Genomic DNA, 21,607 nt, shown 5'->3' with positions numbered 1-21,607 from the left:
GTCCCCTGATGAACCTATTTAATATTACGGGGGAAACGGGTCGGGGTCAAATTATTGATCATCTTGTATCACCTGGGACTTTTTTTTTCTTTTCTTTATTCACCTTTTTTGGAGAAGCACTGATCTTCCACATAACCTGATCTTTTTTGTCTTCCTGCTTGAACTGTCCAGTTATACATCCAGGATATGTTGGCAGTTGATTTCTAATTGGGAATCTACTCAGGGAGGGATTACAGATTAGGGTACAGCCACCTATAAGTAGGGCAGCCCCTTTCGGGGCAATAACTCTGCTTTTAGTCAGGGTGAGCGTAGATGGTTAGGGACAGCTCCCCAACTGCCTAAAAGCGGAATCACTGGGTCCTCCTGGATTTAAGCCAACAGAATTCTTCATTGATTTACCACCAAGGAGAGATCCTGATATCGCTTTGGTCCCATCTTGTAAGACCAATTATCACCTGCTTCATGGTCAACAGCATCGTTAGTAGCCACTTAGTGGCAACAACTAAATATCTGTACTTTCATGTCTAATAAGTCCCAAGGTTATTTATCTTTTTGTCTTTTTGATATTTGAATTTGTGGGATTTTTTATAGAATCAATAAAAGTAAAGTTTTAAGGTGAATAATTATATTTCATTGATTTTTGTAACATGTGCAGCAGCCATTTTAGAAAAAATCCGATTAGTTACCACGAAGCACCAGGAAGTTCGGATTCGTGACAAATTGAATTTTTCCTGAAGTTTGGATCGAATTCCATGTCGTCAACTTCGATTCGCTGAACACTAAATATGACATACTGTGGACAGTTTTTCATACTATACAAAGTTTAAAAATGACATTGCAAGTCATCACATGTTGCCTCCTGAAGACGTTAACTTCCTTCTTCTCACTAGTCAGCTGATACTTTCAATCTATAATTTCTGCCGTCTGGTCATGTATCTTCTGTACAATTAATACCTATTCAATTGGGAGATGATCGGGAACAAATGGTCCTCTCCAGATCATTGCCCGGTGCTGAGTGTTTTATTCTGTGGTTTTCAGACAAACTTGGACTATAGCATACTCATGCTTTGTCCTTATACTCCTGCTGCAAGCTTGAGATGACAGTTCCATTTGTAGGACAGCATCTGGGAAGAAACCGCACAAGCATATGCTGCTGCAGATGTCAGGCATTTAGGAGTCCCCTTTCTTACTCTCGATTACAGCAAAGGATGAAACCAAAACATAAGAGTTTGGTTTCATCTCTATATTCTACTTACATGATGTTAGGCCTCTTTCACACTTGCGTTGTTGGGATCCGGCATGCACTTCCGTTGCCGGAGGTGCCCGCCGGATCCGGAAAAACGCAAGTGTACTGAAAGCATTTGAAGACGGAACCGTCTTCCAAATGCTTTCAGTGTTACTATGGCACCCAGGACGCTATTAAAGTCCTGGTTGCCATAGTAGGAGCGGGGAGCGGGGGAGCGGTATACTTACAGTCCGTGCGGCTCCCGGGGCGCTCCAGAATGACGTCAGAGCGCCCCATGCGCATGGATGACGTGATCACATGGATCACGTGATCCATGCGCTTGGGGCGCCCTGACGTCACTCTGGAGCGCCCGGGGAGCCGCACGGACGGTAAGTACACTGCTCCCCCGCTCCCCACTACACTTACCATGGCTGTCAGGACTTTAGCGTCCCGGCAGCCATGGTAACCACTCTGAAAAAGCTAAATGTCGGCTCCGGCAATGCGCCGAAACGACGTTTAGCTTAAGGCCGGATCCGGATCAATGCCTTCCAATGGGCATTAATTCCGGATCCGGCCTTGCGGCAAGTGTTCCGGATTTTTGGCCGGAGCAAAAAGCGCAGCATGCTGCGGTATTTTCTCCGGCCAACAAACGTTCCGTACCGGAACTGAAGACATCCTGATGCATCCTGAACGGATTTCTCTCCATTCAGAATGCATGGGGATAATCCTGATCAGGATTCTTCCGGCATAGAGCCCCGACGACGGAACTCTATGCCGGAAGACAAGAACGCAGGTGTGAAAGAGCCCTTAGTTATTTCTTTGTTGTAAACGTCTGCATGTATTTTTCACATTCTCCACTAGATGGAGATGATTACTAGAAAAATAATGTCCCAGGACTATTAGATCTGGTATGTAAACTCTATATCTTGAGGAGAAAAAAATGAATATAATCCAATACTATCCTCTGTTCTCTGTTCAATTCTCTGTAAAATCTGATTTAATTGTACTTGTTTAAGCAATATAGTATATATAGTGCTTGTGTTTTCTTTGCTCATGCACATAACTTTTATGTATTTTGCAGTCCGCAAAACACGGATCCACAAAAAAACGGATGACATCTGTGTGATGTCTGTGTTGCATCCGTTTTTTTGTGGATTCATTGTAACAATACCTGTCCTTGTCCGCAAAATGGATAAGAATAGGACATGTTCTATTTTTTTTTTGCGGAACGGACATGCGGACATACGGACACGGAATGCACATGGAGTCATTTCCGTTTTTTTAAAGCCACATTGAAATTAATGGTTCCATATACGGACCTGTAAAAAAAACAGAACAGAAACTGAATAAAAATATGTTTGTGTGCATGAGCCCTTATGCTTGTCTTTTTTTTTGTTTTGTTTAGGCATAGGTCATAGTGGCTATAGCTGAAATCTATGCCAGCTCGTATATGACATAGATTTCAGTTTCTGGTGCATCGACAGCCAAAAGATGTGCCAATTTTTGGGAGGCACAGGCCTCTTAATAAATTTGGCCATCTGACTTCATCTTACTCCAGCTGACTATTTACAAAAAAACTGGCCTATGAAATGTCAGTCTTAGTAAATCTGCTGCTCAGTATTGATAGCTCGAAATGAGTAAAATGCAATCCTAAAAGAAACAATTGCCCCGAAGGAGTTCATAGGTGATCAGATAATTGTTACAATTTGAACGCTAATGATTCATGTTGGATGATAATTGTGTAGTGTAGATGTATGTAGCGACTTAACAGTTATACTGAAAATGCTCATTAAATGCTTGTAAAAGTGTTTATGTGAATGAATGTATTATCACTTGTTGTTGAATTGTGATAATGTAAAGTTACTTTGTGTGGTAATGGGAATAATAAAAACAGGCGTGTTGTATGAAAATGATTGCATTACTATACTTGTCTAAATACTGTGATCGATCCTGGAATAGGCAAGTATACAATTGTATGCGAATTTATAAACAATAATCTTTGCATGAAAACGCTTGTCTGTCATCGGCTTGAAATTGTTACATGTGATTGTGTCATTAATCGCCTTAACAATTATCTATTTGTCTAAATGCCCCATTACTCTGAAAGGTCGATATCAATACACATGCAAAGTTAAAGGGGTTGTACACTTTTTTATCTGTTGCTGGCCTATCCTCTGGATAGGTCATCAATATCAAAACGGTAGTGGGGAAGACTCCCAGCACCCCCACCAATCAGCTGTTTAAAGAGAACGCAGCATTCGTATGAGCACTGCCTTCGCAAATGCAGCGGTGAGCAGGTATAATTACAACTCTGCTGTCCCCAATCACTTCAATTGAATAGCACAGAGACGTCCCATAGAAGTAAATGGGGATGGCAGAGTGGTAATTACTCCTGCTCAACACTGCAGTTGCGATGGCAAGCAGGTAAACAGAATAGAGAAGGTAGCACTCGTATGATCGCTGCCTTTTCTTAAAACAGCTGATCAGAGAGGATTCCGGCAGTCGGCCCAGCACCCATCTGAAATTAATGACCTATCTTAAGGATAGGCCATCGATATAAAAAAAGCAGACAACTAGGGTTGAGCGAACCCGAACTGTAAAGTTCGGGTTCGTACCGAACTTTAGGATTTCTGGACCCCGGATCCGAACCCGAACATTTCAGTAAAAGTTCGGGTTTGGTGTTTAGTGATTTCTTGGCGCTTTTTGAAAGGCTGCAGAGCAGCCAATCACCAAGCGTTTAACTCTGTGCCCTTAGAAGCCATCACAGCCATGCCTACTAATGGCATGGCTGTGATTGGCCAGTGTAGCATGTGACCCAGCCTCTATATAAGCTGGAGTCACCTAGCGCTGCACGTCTGCTGTGCTTAGTGTAGGGTAAGCGGATGCTGCTGGTGATTTCAGGGAGGGAATAGGACTGAATCTTTGCTCAAAACCTGAATCTAACTCAGCGATCTACATACATTGTGTTTTGTGGGTGCAGGGCACAATTTTTTTTATCCTGGCCTGAGCGCAGTGACCGAAAAAAATAACTTTTATAAGTCAGTTAGGTGGGCGGCGGCGGCCATTTTATGCAAGCTCAGTACACCAGCACTGCATCTGAGCTTTTGGGACATTGAAAATCACAATTTTATTGGCAATTTACAACATCTGGTGCATTTGCAGGCTTAGTCAGTGTGCAATTTAAGCTAGAAATACAGCCATCATTTTCTGGTTTTTTAAAAACATACTTTGTTTTGCCAAAAAACACTATTTTCCAGATCTGCAAGTGTTAAATTCAAGTTTAATATATACAGCCTTCATATTCTGTTACCAAAAAAAACCACTTTTTTGGCAATATACAACATCTGGATTAGTCAGTGTGCAATTTTAGCTAGAAATACAGCCATCATTTTCGGGGTTTTTAAAAACATACTTTTTTTTTGCCAAAAAACACTATTTTCCAGATCTGCAAGTGTTAAATTCAAGTTTAATATATACAGCCTTCATATTCTGTTACAAAAAAAACACTTTTTTGGCAATATACAACATCTGGATTAGTCAGTGTGCAATTTAAGCTAGAAATACAGCCACCATTTTCTGGGTTTTTAAAAACACAAGTTTTTGCCAGATTCCACTATTTTTCTGGCCTTGCAGCAAAAAAACGTTGGCAGCCTTTGCTGCAGATGTCATTGTGAGATTCAGCCTTTACATAGTGTGGTTCTATTCAGGTATTTGAAATACTGCTATTTGGTGCACAAATCTTTAATTGAGGCCTAGTGTGGGTCAGGCTGTGTGAGATACACCCTGTATATACAAGGCTTATATTGTTCTATTAAAAAAACACCCTTTTTGGGTCAAAAGACACAATTTTTCAGGCCTTGCAGCATCTTGACGTTTGAAATTCCAGGGTTATATACTGCTGCCATATTCAGTTATTAAACACCCGTTTGGGCAAAAAAGTTTATTTGGCAGCCTTTGCTGCATATGTCATTGTGAGATACAGCCTTTACATAGTGTGGTTCTATTCAGGTATTTGAAATACCGCCATTTGGTGCACAAATCTTTAATTGAGGCCTAGTGTGGGTCAGGCCGTGTGAGATACACCCTTTAAATACAGGGGTTTGATTCAGGTATTTGAAATACAGCCATTTTGGGCAAACAAATTTAATTGATGCCTAGTCTGGTTCAGGCCGTGTGAAATACACCCTTTGAATACAGGGGTTTGATTCAGGTATTTGAAATACAGCCATTTTGGGCAAACAAATTTAATTGAGGCCTAGTCTGGTTCAGGCCGTGTGAAATACACCCTTTAAATACAGGGGTTTGATTCAGGTATTTGAAATATTTGAATTGCCATTTTGGGCAAACAAATTTAACTGAGGCCTAGTCTGGTTCAGGCCATGTGAGATACACCCTTTAAATACAGGGGTTTGATTCAGGTATTTAAAATACAGCCATTTTGGGCAAACAAATTTAATTGAGGACTAGCCTGGTTCAGGCCATGTGAGATACACCCTTTAAATACAGGGGTTTGATTCAGGTATTTGAAATACAGCCATTTTGGGCAAACAAATTGTGTTGGCTACCTTGTCCTCCTCCACCGCCGCTTCCACCTACATCGGTACGTCCACCGCCTCCTCAAACTCCTACTCCATATGGAACTCCACCTCATAAATCAAATTTATTTATTTTATTTGTACGTATTTTATTTTATGTCATTTCACTACTTTGTCATTTACATTTTCGGGTGAAATTCACCAATTTTTGGGTGTATAGTACCACTGCTATACCTAGTAGACAGGTAAAAAAAAAAAATTCATTTACATTTTCGCGTGAAATTTACCAATTTTGTTGTGTATAGTACCACTGCTATACCTAGTAGACCGGTAAAAAAAATAAAAAAAATTGTCATTTACATTTTCGGGTAAAATTCATGAATTTTTGTGTGCATAGTATCACTGCTATACCTAGTAGACCGGTAAAAAAATAAAAATAAATTGTCATTTACATTTTCAGGTGAAATTCAACAATTTTTGGGTGTGATGTACAACTGCTATACCTAGTAGACAGGTTAAAAAAATTAATAAATAGTCAGTTACATTTTCTGGTGAAATTCACCAATTTTTGGGTGTGAAGTACCACTGCTATACCTAGTAGACAGGTTAAAAAAATAATTGTCAGTTACATTTTCTGGTGAAATTCAACAATTTTTGGGTGTGATGTACCACTGCTATACCTGGTAGATAGGTTAAAAATAAAAATAAATTGTCAGTTACATTTTCAGTTGAAATTCAAAAATTTGCATTGTCTGAACATGTGTTTAGCATGACTGGAGGGGGTTATCACAGGTTATATTTGCCAATGTTTTGGGGTGTACCCTCCTCTACCGCGGCTTCCACCTACACCGCCACATCCACCGCCTCCTCAAACTCCTACTCCATATGGACCTCGTCCTCCTAGATCAAGATTATTCTTTTTTATTTTTACGTATTTTATGTTATTTAAAGTCATTTCCCTATCCACATTTGTTTGCAGAGCACTTGCCATGCTCTAGCCCTTTCCATGACATTTTTACAGCCATTTTAGTGCTCAAAAGTTCGGGTCCCCATTGACTTCAATGGGGTTCGGGTTCGGGGTTAAGTTCGGGTCCCGAACTCAATTTTTTTTTCCAAAGTTCGGCCGAACCCGTCGAACCCGTCGAACCCTTACATCCACGTGTCCGCTCAACTCTACAGACAACCCTTTTAAGGTGGTTCTAAAATATCATAACCAGGCATGTAACTGGAGTCTTAGGGGCCCCAGGGAAAGTTTTGGACCTGGTTCCCCCTCAGATGTAGTGACCCAGGTAGTAATAACCACCCATTTTGTGCCCCACACAGTCATAGTACTCCCCAAAGATTAATAGCCCAGACTGCCCGTACAGTAATGGTGTCCTCTGAGTGCCCCCTAAATGGCAATGTCCCAACAATATGTTGTCCCCCTTTGTGCCCCTATACTTTAATAATGTCCTCTTTTCATTATCCTACATTATTATAATTTCCTCTTTTGTGCCCCACAATATAACAATGTCCCACTTTTGTGCGCTATATTGTATTAATGTTCACCTTTTGTGCCCCCAGAATATAACAATAGCTCCTCTTTCTGTCCCTCAATATAATGACCCCCTTTTCTGACCCCACAATTTTAATAATGTTTCCTTTTGTGCCCACACAAAATCTTTCCCATTTTTGTCTTTATAACAATATAACACTGTTATAATGACCTCACTGTTGTATCCCACAATATAACAGTCCTTCAATATAATTTCCCCCTTTGCATCTCCACATTGTTATATCATCCCCACTTTTGTGTCCCCAAATTTTATAATGTGCCCAGTTGTACCAATGAAAACAACAACAAAAAAAAGACAAACTCGCCTCGCTCCTTGTTCCCATGATGATCTGCCAGTCTTCAGTATCTCAGTGCAGGGGTTGCAATGACTTCACTGCATCACGACTCCTCAACCAGGACACTGACATCATCGCAGTGTTCCTGGTCTGTTAGATTCTTACCATTTTATTAGAAAAGATAAGCGATCTAACACAACTGTTATTTGCAATGTTTTTTGAATAACACTTTTATACACCACAGAATAACACAGTTTGGTCCATGAGAGTGCAGTACTCCTGGAAAAATTGTGCTCAGATGCTATGGTCGCAATTGACTACCGTTTTTGCGGGAATAATATTTTTTGCCACCGCGTGTCTTTTTTGTAAAATAACAGCCTTGATGCCAATTCAGCTCTTGAGCAGACATCATCTTTAAAACCCAACTTCCTCAGTACATGTACGGCAGATGTGAGGAAAAAGTTAAATGAAATAATAGAGTGCTCCAGCTCAACAGTTTAGCTCTTGATACTGTGTGCGGAGTCCTTTTGCATCACCGATGGCTTGCAGTTTGATTGTGATAGCTGAATAGTGAATGAGGCTCTTTATTTTCTCAAGTCGTTAAGACTATTCATTTTGGAAAAAAGCCTGCAGATCCTCTAAATTCTTTTGTTTTCTGGCATGAACAGCTTATGTTCTCCTCAAAGTGTCTCAATGACATTGAGGTCAGGAAACTCTGACTGCCGCTTCAGAACCTGCAGCTACTGAAGAGTCATATTGGCTTCATGATTTGAATCATTGCCATGCTGGAATTTACAAGTGCCCCCATGTGCAGCTTCCTGGCTGGTGACTGCAAATTCTCCCCAATATTTTCCAAATAGATACTACATTCATCCTGCCATTAATTTTTGTAGCTCTCCATTATTGTGATTACTAAAGAATAAACAAAATTGTATGATGGATTCACCTTACCATCATTCTTAAATTTACCAATGGTGTTTTGTAGGATCACTCATATTTACTAAAAATGTACATCATTCTGTTACGTATTATGGAAGGGTTCCCTCTTATATGGCAACTGAAAAGATTAGACCTTTATAAAAAAAAACTGTAGATGGAGCTGTTTCCAACTTGACTGTGATATCATGTCATAGCATGATATCACATTACAAAAGCCATTGAATAGTGGAGTAAACATTTCTTGCAACTGTTTAACTTGTTAAATAGGTATTCAGGTTTTAATGATTACATTTATTTATTTATTTAAAGAGTAGGATGTTGGACAATTTTCTAATACTGTATATATCTTTTTTGCAGACCTCTATTATGTCTATACAGTATTCTCTCCATATAGAAAAAAAAATTCTGCCCCATTTTAGTCCTGTAAAATGTATCCATAGTAGAGCCGGATAGAACTAAACATGGCATCAGTCATGTGAGCCATCATGTGACCCTCACAAGTATCATATGACTTGGCTTTCAGTTAACTGTCTGGGTAGATAACATGTGAAAGTAGCGCATTGAGGAGCATAACATGTACAGTATTTACAGCATTACTACCTACAGGAGTATCTCATCATATATCTGTCAATGTCTCTGTAGAAAAAGAACTATGTGTTCATTTAGTTTTTTTTAAACTTAACTTTGCTAAAAACATGGCATCACGTAGAGACAGGCAGCCATTTTACAACATCACCTGCAAACAGGCGGCCATTTTACAAAGCACCTACAGACAGGCAGCCATGTAAATACACATAGTAATGTAGTTACTGTAATAACCACAATAAAACTGATTCCACCACTAGTCCAATTTACTTATCACATGAATGTGTCCTGTATGCTGACCTAGCACATGTATGTCATGTAACACTGCTGCTTACTGAATGTCAGGGATTACATAATTTTAAGAGTATAACATAACATTATAGCTGGAAAGGCACAATCAATGCTGAATAATATATGGAGGTTTTAAAACAACATATGCTCCTATCCAGACAGGCCTTGCAGATTTCAGCAAGCCAGTACTATACCACATACTGCATCCATCACAACAGCATGGCCTCGCAAGAGAAACGTCCTAGACAAAAAACCTGGCAAAGAAGACCCAGGACTGTTGAGCAGCTAAAAGCTTACATCATTCCTCTCCCCAAACTCCAGCAATTGGTCTCCTCACTGTCCAGATCTTTACTGACTTTTGTTAAAAGAAGAGGGGATGTTAAACAATGGTAGAAATAGCCCTATCCCGATTTTTTTTTAAATGCGTTGGAGCCATCAATTTCTAAATGAGTTCATTAATTTCATGAAATGGCATCTGATATGTGTTCTATGATCTATTGTGAATAAAATATGGCTGTATGAGATTTGCCAATTGTTGCATTCTGGTTTTATTTACATTTAATTATATTTTACAGAGTCACAACTATATTTGGAATTGGGGTTGTACACACAAAATTGTAGTTATTGTAATAAGCACAATAAAATCATTATTCTAACACTAGTCCTATTTAATCACTTAACACTGTTGCTTACTGAATGTCAGAGATTATATGATGTCACATGACTAATGTTATGTTTCCTTTAGGCTATAGATACATTATATAGGACTGATACATGGCCTATACTATTCTACTGCATAAGCGGGGGTCAACCGCCTGATATAAGAAAGGTATGAATGCAAAATTTGATGAAACATGAGTAAATTGTATAGTTTCCTATTACATAAATAAACAAAAAAATATAAAGTGGAATACCCCACTAAGCTCACTCTTAGATGTTTTCCTGTTTTGTTGCACAAGTAAAAACAGGAATTACATCCATATCAGTTGTCACTTTTTAATTAGCGTCTGTTGGCATGTTAAAACTATTTTGGCATTAGTAGCTGAAACAATAATTCAAAGGTTGCCACCAGTATTGCTGCAATTCCTTTTGTCACAACATGGCCACTATAAGCAAACACAAAAATATTGTTTATCCTATGAGTTAATTTATGCCTGATTACAAGAATTTGCTTTAATGTCTCATTTGACGTTTTTGTTTGCTTTCTCTAATATCAGATTGGTTAGATAGTAGTGATTTAACAGTTAAGCATTGACTTCAATCTTACCTGGATCATAACTAAAAATATTAAAATAGTTTGTACTTTTTACCTTTGTTTTCTGTGAAGTTTCGTATACTGAGTATATCATTCAAATCCTGGTAGTGGTTCTGTTTGATATAGGTTGTTTTCTCTGGAGTATCTTGAAGTTGCATTGTAACCTCCTCAAGATCTTTATCCAGCTGTGTAGAAATGTAAAAAATATGATTTTGTTAACATATTTCATCATATAATGGACTGTAAAGACTGAGATATACTGTATTTTTTAGACTATAAGATGAACAGTACCTAGGATTTAGAGGAGAAAAATAAGAAAACATATTTTTTTTAACAGAGCTCAGATCAGACCCTTATTCTTCATCAGACCTAAGATCATACTCCAAAATCAGAATCCCCAAGCTCCATCAGACTTCTGATCAGATCCCCATCAGACCTCCCAGCAGTCTCCACCAGCCTCAGATCAGACACCCAACCTCCCTCAGCCTCAGATCAGACCCCCCCCCCAGCCTCCATCAGCCTTAGATCAGACCCCCATCAACCTCAGATCAGACTCCCAAGCCACAGATCAGACTATCAACAGCTTCAGATATAGAAAAGAAGATGGCTTCGGCAGCATTCCGCAATATCAAAACGATCCTTTATTCGTACCTCCAGACACAATTGGCAACGTTTCGACTGTACACCAGTCTTTGTCAAGCCTAATGACATACATTCTGGTAGGCATATATATACCCCCCACATAAAAGACACACCCCGTTACATCATCAGTACAAATCACTGCACAATAGTATACACATGTTGATATTACAACTCACAGTTAATGATATGTCCACCCCGCTCGTGTTGTTCACCTCGGCGTTCCAATATCTATAATGCGCAGCCGCATCTCAATGTATTTGCATATCGGAAGTGTCATACGTTGCCATGACTCCCGGCGGCGCACGTGTCTCCAGCCAATGTGCTGCAGGACGCACTCACTGACGTCACAGCTTGTGCGTCCACCCCATGACCCACACTCAAGTGCGCACAACAGTGCGTCAATAGCGTTAGTCACGTGGGGTACGTAGCCAATGAAGACCCGGCGCGAACATCGGCGCCATGGCAACGATGACGCCACGGTCACCACTACTTATTACATGTGTGATCTGTATCTAAAGTGGCCGGGTCTATATATTACAGAACCTCCGCTCACAGCGATAATCACATGACTATAGAGGGAAATTAATCCTGACCCCACATATACACGCACATAACAGCTAATGGAAAAATGCATAACTTCATAAGTGTGGTGCACAATAATCACACATAACCATCATCTGGATGGTGTATCCCATATATACATCACATATGGACCATCAACATGGTCCTTTGACATATAGACTAAAGACTGTTGCACCAGGGATGTGCCACATATATATTTAAAAACATGATGTCACTATACTGAGAGGACAAAACAGTGACAATCATCAATCGATGGATGCGACATTAAACTCTAAATTCAGGCCAAAAGGTTGGAGGGACCTGAGGGTATGGATCCATTTAAGTTCCTTCTTCCTCAGGATTCCCTTCCTGTCCCCACCCCTTCTCAAGTATCCTACACTGTCAATAACTCGAAATCTCAATTGATTAATGGAATGTTTACAGTCAATGAAGTGTTTTGCAACCGGTTTGTCAAGTGCACCTGTTCTAATTGTGCTTTTGTGTTTGTTAATTCTTTCCCTCAATTCCATCGTGGTCTCCCCCACATAGATCAAACTGCATGGGCACTGTATCATGTACACCACATCCGTGGATTTACATGTAAAATGACCTTTGATCTTAAACCGTTTACCACTGTAGGGATGTGTAAAACCATCACCTTTCATGATGCCACCGCAGTTGCAACATGAAAGGCAAGGGAAATTACCATTCCTCAGTGGTGCTAGCCTTTTCTGTCTTTCGATGTCCTTCCCCCCTATATCCGCCTTCACCAATCTATCGCGTAGGTTAGGGCTCCGTTTGTATGCCATCATTGGGGGAACTGAAAATTCAGTGACTGTAGGCAATCCTTTCTGTAGGATCCGCCATTCCTGTCGTAGGATGTTGGCTATATTGCCGCTATCACCCCCATAGATGGATACAAATGGAATGCGGGGGGTCTCCTGTTTTTGGGATTTCCTTACCAGAGTGGCACTACGTTCCATGGATGTAATCCTATGCTTAGTACGGTTGATCAATTTGATGGGATATCCTCTCCTGCTGAACTTATTACACATCTCATCTACCCTAATACCAAAGAGGGTGTCATCCGATACGATACGGCGTACCCTAAGTAGCTGACTCCACGGGAGGGAGCTCACCATGTTCTGAGGGTGACTACTGTCATACATTAACAAGGTATTCCTGTCTGTAGGTTTTTGGAAGAGATCAGTACAGATCCTTCCATTGTGCACCTGAATTCGGACGTCAAGGAACTGCAGCTCACGGGCAGAATGCATCACGGTGAACTGCAGGTCCCGGACCCCAGAATTCAGGTGCGCATGAAACTCATCCAGTTCAGGCACGGTGCCAGTCCAAATCAAGAAAATGTCGTCGATGTAGCGCCACCAGCACAGGACTCTCTCAAAAAATATGGAGCGATACACCAGCCGATCCTCGACCTCCGCCATGAAGATGTTTGCGTAGGTGGGGGCCACATTGGACCCCATCGCCACACCCCGCTTTTGCTGGTAGAAGGTGTCACCGAAGAGAAAGTAATTCCTCCTCAGGACAACCTCCAAGAGGGCGAGGATCAGCCGGCGCGCCCCAAGAGAGAGCCCCGTGCCGGCCAGGGCCACATCGACGACATTTAAACCATAGGAGTGATCAATGGATGTATACAGGGATACAACATCAAAACTCACAAGTAAAAATTCCGCCGGCAAGTCAAGTGAATTCAGTTTAGTCAAGAAATGGCCAGTATCCCTGACATAGGAGGGGGCCGTGGTCGCGTGGATCCGCAATACCTTGTCCAGAAAGATGGATACAGGATTGAAGATGGAGCCCCTGCCCGACACTATGGGTCGGCCAGGGGGATCCACAAGGCTCTTGTGGATCTTTGGTAAGACATATATCACAGGGGTGATTGGATGGCTTACACGCAAAAAGCTGTTTAATTCATCATCAATGATTCCCTGGCTGAGAGCCTCATCCAATAGCACCCCTATGACACCTGCTATGTCCCACCTTGGATCCTTACTCAACATCTCATAGACATTGTCATCCCTTACCTGCCTTGTGATCTCATCAGTATATTTACATGTGTCCATCACGACCACGGCACCCCCCTTGTCAGCTGGTTTAATCGTCAATTGTTTGTTATGTTCCAGCTCAAGAACAGCCCGTCTCTCATCATGAGATAGGTTGTGTCTGAACTGGTGGGTACCCTCCACCCTCAATTGATCGATACGTTTTCTGACGAAACTGATATATGTTTCCACCACATGGTTGTTTTGTGGTGGAATAAAATGACTTTTATTGCGTAATTCGAAATTCCTACACATCTATACATACCCTCAGGTCCCTCCAACCTTTTGGCCTGAATTTAGAGTTTAATGTCGCATCCATCGATTGATGATTGTCACTGTTTTGTCCTCTCAGTATAGTGACATCATGTTTTTAAATATATATGTGGCACATCCCTGGTGCAACAGTCTTTAGTCTATATGTCAAAGGACCATGTTGATGGTCCATATGTGATGTATATATGGGATACACCATCCAGATGATGGTTATGTGTGATTATTGTGCACCACACTTATGAAGTTATGCATTTTTCCATTAGCTGTTATGTGCGTGTATATGTGGGGTCAGGATTAATTTCCCTCTATAGTCATGTGATTATCGCTGTGAGCGGAGGTTCTGTAATATATAGACCCGGCCACTTTAGATACAGATCACACATGTAATAAGTAGTGGTGACCGTGGCGTCATCGTTGCCATGGCGCCGATGTTCGCGCCGGGTCTTCATTGGCTACGTACCCCACGTGACTAACGCTATTGACGCACTGTTGTGCGCACTTGAGTGTGGGTCATGGGGTGGACGCACAAGCTGTGACGTCAGTGAGTGCGTCCTGCAGCACATTGGCTGGAGACACGTGCGCCGCCGGGAGTCATGGCAACGTATGACACTTCCGATATGCAAATACATTGAGATGCGGCTGCGCATTATAGATATTGGAACGCCGAGGTGAACAACACGAGCGGGGTGGACATATCATTAACTGTGAGTTGTAATATCAACATGTGTATACTATTGTGCAGTGATTTGTACTGATGATGTAACGGGGTGTGTCTTTTATGTGGGGGGTATATATATGCCTACCAGAATGTATGTCATTAGGCTTGACAAAGACTGGTGTACAGTCGAAACGTTGCCAATTGTGTCTGGAGGTACGAATAAAGGATCGTTTTGATATTGCGGAATGCTGCCGAAGCCATCTTCTTTTCTATATGTGTTTTTCATGGCCTGATGGATCAAGGGCCTACGGCTAGGCTGTTGCATTGACATAGACGCATTATCTGGATACCGCATAGTGCTGCCTCTACACTACTTCTTGCATCTTTATCAACAGCTTCAGGTCAGACCCTCATGAGATCTCAGATAAGACCCCCATCAGATGTCAGATCAGACATAAAAAAATAAAAAAATTACCTTGCTTTCCCCGGGCGGTACTGCCAGTCTGCATATCCAGGAAGCACTGCTCCCTAGTCTTCTTCTGACCTGTGCTGCACTGTGACCTGATGACCTACAGGTCATAGTGCACGCCTACATGCACCATGTCCTGATGCTGTATGCAGTCATAACAAAGTTCAGAGTGATGCCTGGAAGAAAACCAGGGAAGGTAAAGCCAGCGCAGCATTTTCCTCACTGCTCCCCCGGACTCCGGCATATTAATGACTGCTTCCATAATGGAAGCAGTCATTTGTATTCAGACTATAAGATTCACTGCCATTTCCCCCCACGTTTGGGTGAAAATAGCGCGTCTTATAGTCTGAAAAATAAGGTTATAGAAGTGAGTTTGTCACTAACTATAACCAATGATTGTAAACAAGATTTTTCCATCAGTGACAAAATAGTGAAATATTATAGGAAACTAGAACCTCTATATTGGCTTTGTCACCTCTGAACCAAGAAAGTCTTTCTTAGGCTTGTACTGTAAGTTAAATTAGAAGATAATTCCTTTAACAACAACCGTCAAAATGATAACATGCTTTGCAAATTTTGCTTTATGTGTTAAGTATTATATTGTAATGCCTATTTATTGTATGGACTTTATGCCACTCAAGTAACACCTGTAACTATTTTTTTATGTGGTCTTGGTGCCATTTTGGAGTTATTTGGCGTCTCATCTGATTTGCTGGAGGGAAATTATCCCTGAAACACATCATTCTTAGGGTCCATTCACACGCTCCGCAATACACCCGGCCGGCACCCCCATAGAACTGCCTATTCTTGTCTGCAATTGCGGACAAGAATAGGACATGTTCTATTTTTTTCCGGAGCCGCGGACCGGAAGTTCAGGGCCTCGCTCCTGAGATGCAGACAGCACACGGTGTGCTGTCCGCATCCATTCATACCCCATAGAGAATGAATGGGTGCACACCCATTCCGGATAATTGCGGAACGGGTGCGGACACATTCTACGAACGTCTGAATTGAGCCTTAGAAGCAAGAATTCTTTACTGCTTTTAATTAAAAGCCTAAGAAAAGTTGTTTCGTTTCAGAGGTGACAGCGTCAATGTGGATGTCTGTTTTTTCTCTCTTTTTGATTTCACAACAGCAATAAAGGATAATGCTGTATTAAATGGATTATTTTCATGTATTATGTCTTTTATAGAAAAACTAATAAAAACAGAATAGATAAAAAAAAAATGTACACCGAAATCTATAGCAATTGTAGGAAGGCGCAAAGGGCTGTCATTGATGGAAGGTATGTGTCACCGAGATTCCTGGCCTCGGTGAGGTAAGAGCCGGTAGTTTTAAGTGGAGCGGCAGCTAGTGCTGGTTGACACTGTTTGTTGTTAGTGTGGCTGTAAAGCCGATCCGGGCCGGCTCTTACTGGGAGTAGCCAAAGTGCTGGGTGGGTGGCTTCTCTCCACGCTCCAGGCCAGGTCTTTATTGGCCTATGTAAAACCCAGCCAGCAGTCTCAGCTGGGTGTGGATTATCCTCCATCTGACAGTGGAGCGCTGTCAGTCTCTGTGTGTTTTTGGAACTGAGAACTTGTGCTGTGCTGAAGGGCTGAGAGACGTCTGCTGGGAAACAGGCCCCAAAGCCTGCTGTGGACTGCGGGTGGAAAAACTGCTGACCAGGTGAAGGTTTTTGTTCTGTGGACTTTTTATGGTGTGAACAAACACCAAGACTGCAAACCTATACTTTTTGTTTTTCCCTATGTGTGAATAAAACACTGAACTGTTTAACTTAAAGACTTTGTGGTTGCCTCTGTACTGCGTCCGCTGGCCTGTCTACCAGAGCAACTCCCGGGCACAAGTGCATGTCCTATATTAAGCCGGCAAGGTTACGACCCGTGTCCCCTGACAAAATGGAGGAGGTCGTGAAAGCCCTTGTGGAGGCTAACTTGCAGCAGCAGGAAACTAACCAGCTGCTATTACAACATGTGATGGCGTTGCAAGCGGCAGGAGCGGCTCAGAATGTCCATGATGCCCGGAAAGCTGTCCGTGCGGCGATCCCTAAGATGACCCCCTCGGATGACGTTGAGACCTATCTGGCGGTGTTCGAAAAGGTGGCTGTGAGGGAGAAGTTACCCCAAGACCAGTGGGCTGAGGTCGTCTCTCCGTTCCTGGCATCTGGACCCCAGCAAGTGTTTTTTGATCTCCCCGATGATCAAGGGCCGACTGTCCCCATCGGGGTGAACCCATGGATACTGCCACTTATTGTATGCCAGGAAGCTGTGTGCCACAGGTACCTCTTTGACTGTAGACAATAGCCACCTGTGCCAGGTGGAAGCGGAGGACACTGGCGGTGGCACTGCTGGATTCAGGGAGTCTGGTGTCCCTGGTAAGAGCTGCCCTGGTGCGGCCCGTCGAGTATACTGGCCAAAAGGTCGGCATTGTGTGCATTCATGGGGACTTAAAAGACTATCCCACCGCACTGGTCTCTCTATCAATGGTGGCTGGCAGGTGGACTCATGAGACCAAGTTCCTCGGGTATGTGATTGGGCACGGAATTATCAAACCTCAGGTGAACAAAATTGAGGCAATTAGAAAGCTTACCCCAGCCGAGACTAGGTATAGTATAGTGGAGAGAAAGAGTGCCTGGCCATTGAATGGGCACTCGAGTCTCTTCGCTATTATCTGTTAGGGAGAAAGTTCCGTTTGGTGACCGACCACTCTCCTTTCAAGTGGATGAGCCAGGCCAAAGAGAGGAATGCTCGGGTCACCAGGTGGTTCTTGACATTACAAAACTTTAAATTTTCCGTGGAACATAGGGCAGGTAGGTTACAGGGAAACGCAGATGCCCTGTCCTGGGTACACTGTCTGGCGGGTGTTCACTTCCTCAGGGTTGAACAAAGGGGGAGGTATGTAGGAAGGCGCAAGGGGCCTTCATTGATGGAAGGTATGTGTCCCCAAGATTCCTGGCCTCAGTGAGGTAAGAGCCGGTAGTTTTAAGTGTCAGCGGCAGCTAGTGCTGGTTGACACTGTTTGTTGTTAGTGTGGCCGATCAGGCCGGCTCTTACTGAGAGTAGCCAAAGTGCTGGGCGGGTGGCTGCTCCCCGCGCTCCAGACCAGGTCTTTATTGGCCTATGTAAAACCCAGCCATCAGTCTCAGCTGGGTGTGGATTATCCTCCATCTGACAGTGGAGCGCTGTCAGTCTCTGTGTTTTTGGAACTGAGAACTTGTGCCGTGCTAAAGGGCTGAGAGACGCCTGCTGGGAAACAGGCCCTAAAGCCTGCTGTGTACTGCGAGTGGAAAAACTGCTGACCAGGTGAAGGTTTTTGTTCGGTGGACTTTTTATGGTATGAACAAACACCAAGACTACAAACCGTTACTTTTTGTTTTTCCCTATGTGTGAATAAAACACTGAACTGTTTAACTTAAAGACTTTGTGGTTGCCTCTCTACTGCGTCCGCTAGCCTGTCTACCAGAGCAAATCCCCACACAATGTACTGGAAAATGTTTGCTACAAGGTACTGTGATATAGTGAAGGGTCTGTTAGCAGATGGGTGGTATTTTCCTCTCAGCATATGCTGTAGAGACTGATTGCAGCAGGGTGAGGTCAAGATTTCAAAAGCCCCTTCAAAAGCCCATTAAAAGCAGCTAGAGTGTGGAATATGTCTGTGTTAAGGTGTTTGTACCTGTGTGGATCTTTACGACCTGTCTGGGAGGACAGGTCAACTATGATCAGGACTTGAACCCTTTGAGTAGATTTATGGCAAACGGTGTAAACCGAACACCAGGAATTGATCTTTATACGTGTTACCTGCAGCATGTGTAACACTCCAGAGTGGCATTACCACTCCTACACCCTGCTATTATCTCTAATGGGCTAACCTGAATGTCATCTGTGTAATTCTGTTCCAGGTTCACCACAAAAGTGGGCCAGTCCTGCTTCCAGCCAGAAGGGTGGGGGCAGAAGTTTCCAGTTAGTTCTAGGGAGTTATAGTCTTCCCTAGATAGGGAAAGGTGTGCTGGATGTGTCCATGCCAGCCAGAGCACCCTAAGCTCTGCTGGCCATGGAGGCAGAAGCTTGAAGCCTCAGAAGCCAAGAGCATAGTCCTCTGGCAGAACCAAAGTCTGACTAAGGATAGAGGTGCAGCAGAAGGAATCAAAGTTACTAAGCTAGCCTGTCAGTACAGCAGAGAGAAAGAGATAAAGCAGAGTTGAGGTTGCCTGCCAGTTAATGCTAAAACCTGCTGGAACCAAGACAATGCCTGAAAACTGTTTGAAGAAATGTTTATTCAAGTAAAGCTGCCATTGAACTTCTTCTCAAGGTCTGGACTCAAGTTATTCTTTCAAATCCCTCCATTACTCCCCCCTTTTATTGCTTCAGAGCCAAAGCCTGGGGTCCAGCGGTAATCCAGGTAGGAGCACCGTGACACACATAAAGAGACATTTAGGCCACACTACACCACTCAGCATTCCTACTAAACCTGGGACGTGTTAACTGAACACCAGGACTTAAAACTAAGGTGAAGTTGTTTTCTGTTTTGTGAAGCCTGCCAAGTGTGAATAAACACTGAAGTCTGGTAAAGAACTGTTTTTGTGCCTCTGTACCGCATCCACTCACCCTGCCTACCAGAGCAAATCCCCACAGTACCCAAAGTCTAGAGAAAATAAGATTGATTTGTGTTAAATCCCCAAAGCTTCTGCTTTGTCCTGCTTGTGCAGTTGATATAGGGCAGAATTGTATTTAAGAAAAAAACATTTGCTGCCATAAATTTTTTTATGCCCATATAATACTAAGGTCTCAACTTGAATGGGTCCGTGATCTGTCTGCACCGAAGTGCGGTGCGGAGGCATGGAGAGAAACCCCACGGAAGCACTCCATAGTGCTTCTGTTGGGTTCCGTGCCTGCATTTCGCACCAGACCTTCCGTATTTCTGAGCCATTCAAGTCAATGGGTCCGCATCCATGATGCAGGGTGCACACAGCCAGTGCCCGTATATTGCGGACCTGCTGATTGTGGGCCCCAATACGGGCATGGCCATGTGCAAGAGCCCTAACAACGATTGGAAGAGTCAATCGAAGGATTAAAAACCAACATTGCTGTGAACGCTTTACTACCACAAGCCAGTTATCCCTGCGGTAGCTTTTGTGGCACCTCCTGCTTAAAATCCAAAAAGTCAAAAAGATCATGAATCCCTGGTTTCACAGCACAGTATGTATTCATGCTGAATATCAGATCAAGTGAAGTTTATTTTTAATGAGAAGCAGAATTGACCATTGTTCATTCTCTTCAGACTGGCAGCTTAGGTGACATGTCCTTTTTCAGAGGGCTCGTCCTTTCTGATGCAGTGGCAGTTGAAGAATAGAACTGAGTATGTACGATCATGCTCATCCAGCTCATTGGGTGGACATGCACATTACTATACAGACTAAATTCCAGGGGGCACTATTTTTGTAACAGAAAATAAATTACAAAGGTAATTCATTTTTCATGTTAATGTATATTAAAACTAAATTTAATAGTGGCACAAACCCTTTAACCCTTTCTGGTATTTAAAAATGGTGCCAGCTCACGAACACAGCAAGCGCTATAAACGGCTAGGGGCTAGTGTGTACATTAGATGATAATGCAGATCACATACATTTAACCTTTTTAGATGCCGTGGTAAAATGTAACCACAGCATCTGAGAGCACTTGTGAGATGGGGAAACAGCACTCATTTTGTGAACATTGTATTTGTGTAAATGAAGTTAATGATTTGGACTGACATTCTGCTGTTCCCTAAGCATAGCTAAAAAGGACTGCATTTCTAGATTGATCTGATGTTGAAAACTCTCAGGGGTGGAGTTACAAAGCATTGAGAGGAAAGCAGCAGCAGCCATCTAAGGGTCCATTCACACGTCTGTAAGTGTTTTGCGCAAAACACGGACACCTGGAATGTGCGATCCGCAATTTGCGGATCCGCACATCACAGGCACTATAATAGAAAATGCCTTTTCTGGTCCGCAATTGCGGACAAGAATAGGACATGTTCTATTTTTTCCAGGAACGAAATTGCGCATCCCGAAAAAACTGATCCCAAAAAAACTGATGCGGATACCGAAAAAACGGATGCGGATCCAGGAAATGTGGATTTGCATCCGTTCCAGCCCCATTCAAAGTGAACGGGTCCGCAAATTGCGGAACGAATGCGGACCCAAATTACGGACGTGTGAATGGACTTGGAAGAGCCATCCAGGAGCTGTGTGAGGAGAATCCCTGGACATCCAAGCGTGAAAGCATCCTCCAGGGACCAGA

General features: G+C 42.6%; 1 protein-coding gene across 1 annotated transcript in view; it reads right to left on the bottom strand.

Moving 5' to 3' along the window:
- Positions 1-21,607, bottom strand: part of GABBR2 (gamma-aminobutyric acid type B receptor subunit 2) — a 940,304-nt gene that overhangs the window by 22,386 nt on the left and 896,311 nt on the right. The window contains exon 17 of the mRNA XM_040433083.1: positions 10,716-10,845. Within this exon, the coding sequence (XP_040289017.1) occupies positions 10,716-10,845 (130 nt within the window). The remainder of the gene's footprint in view (positions 1-10,715; positions 10,846-21,607) is intronic.

Source organism: Bufo bufo, chromosome 5, assembly GCF_905171765.1.
Source record: "Bufo bufo chromosome 5, aBufBuf1.1, whole genome shotgun sequence".
Lineage (NCBI taxonomy): Eukaryota > Metazoa > Chordata > Amphibia > Anura > Bufonidae > Bufo > Bufo bufo.
Note: the sequence above shows the minus strand (reverse complement) of the source record. Positions and strands in the feature narration are given on the sequence as shown.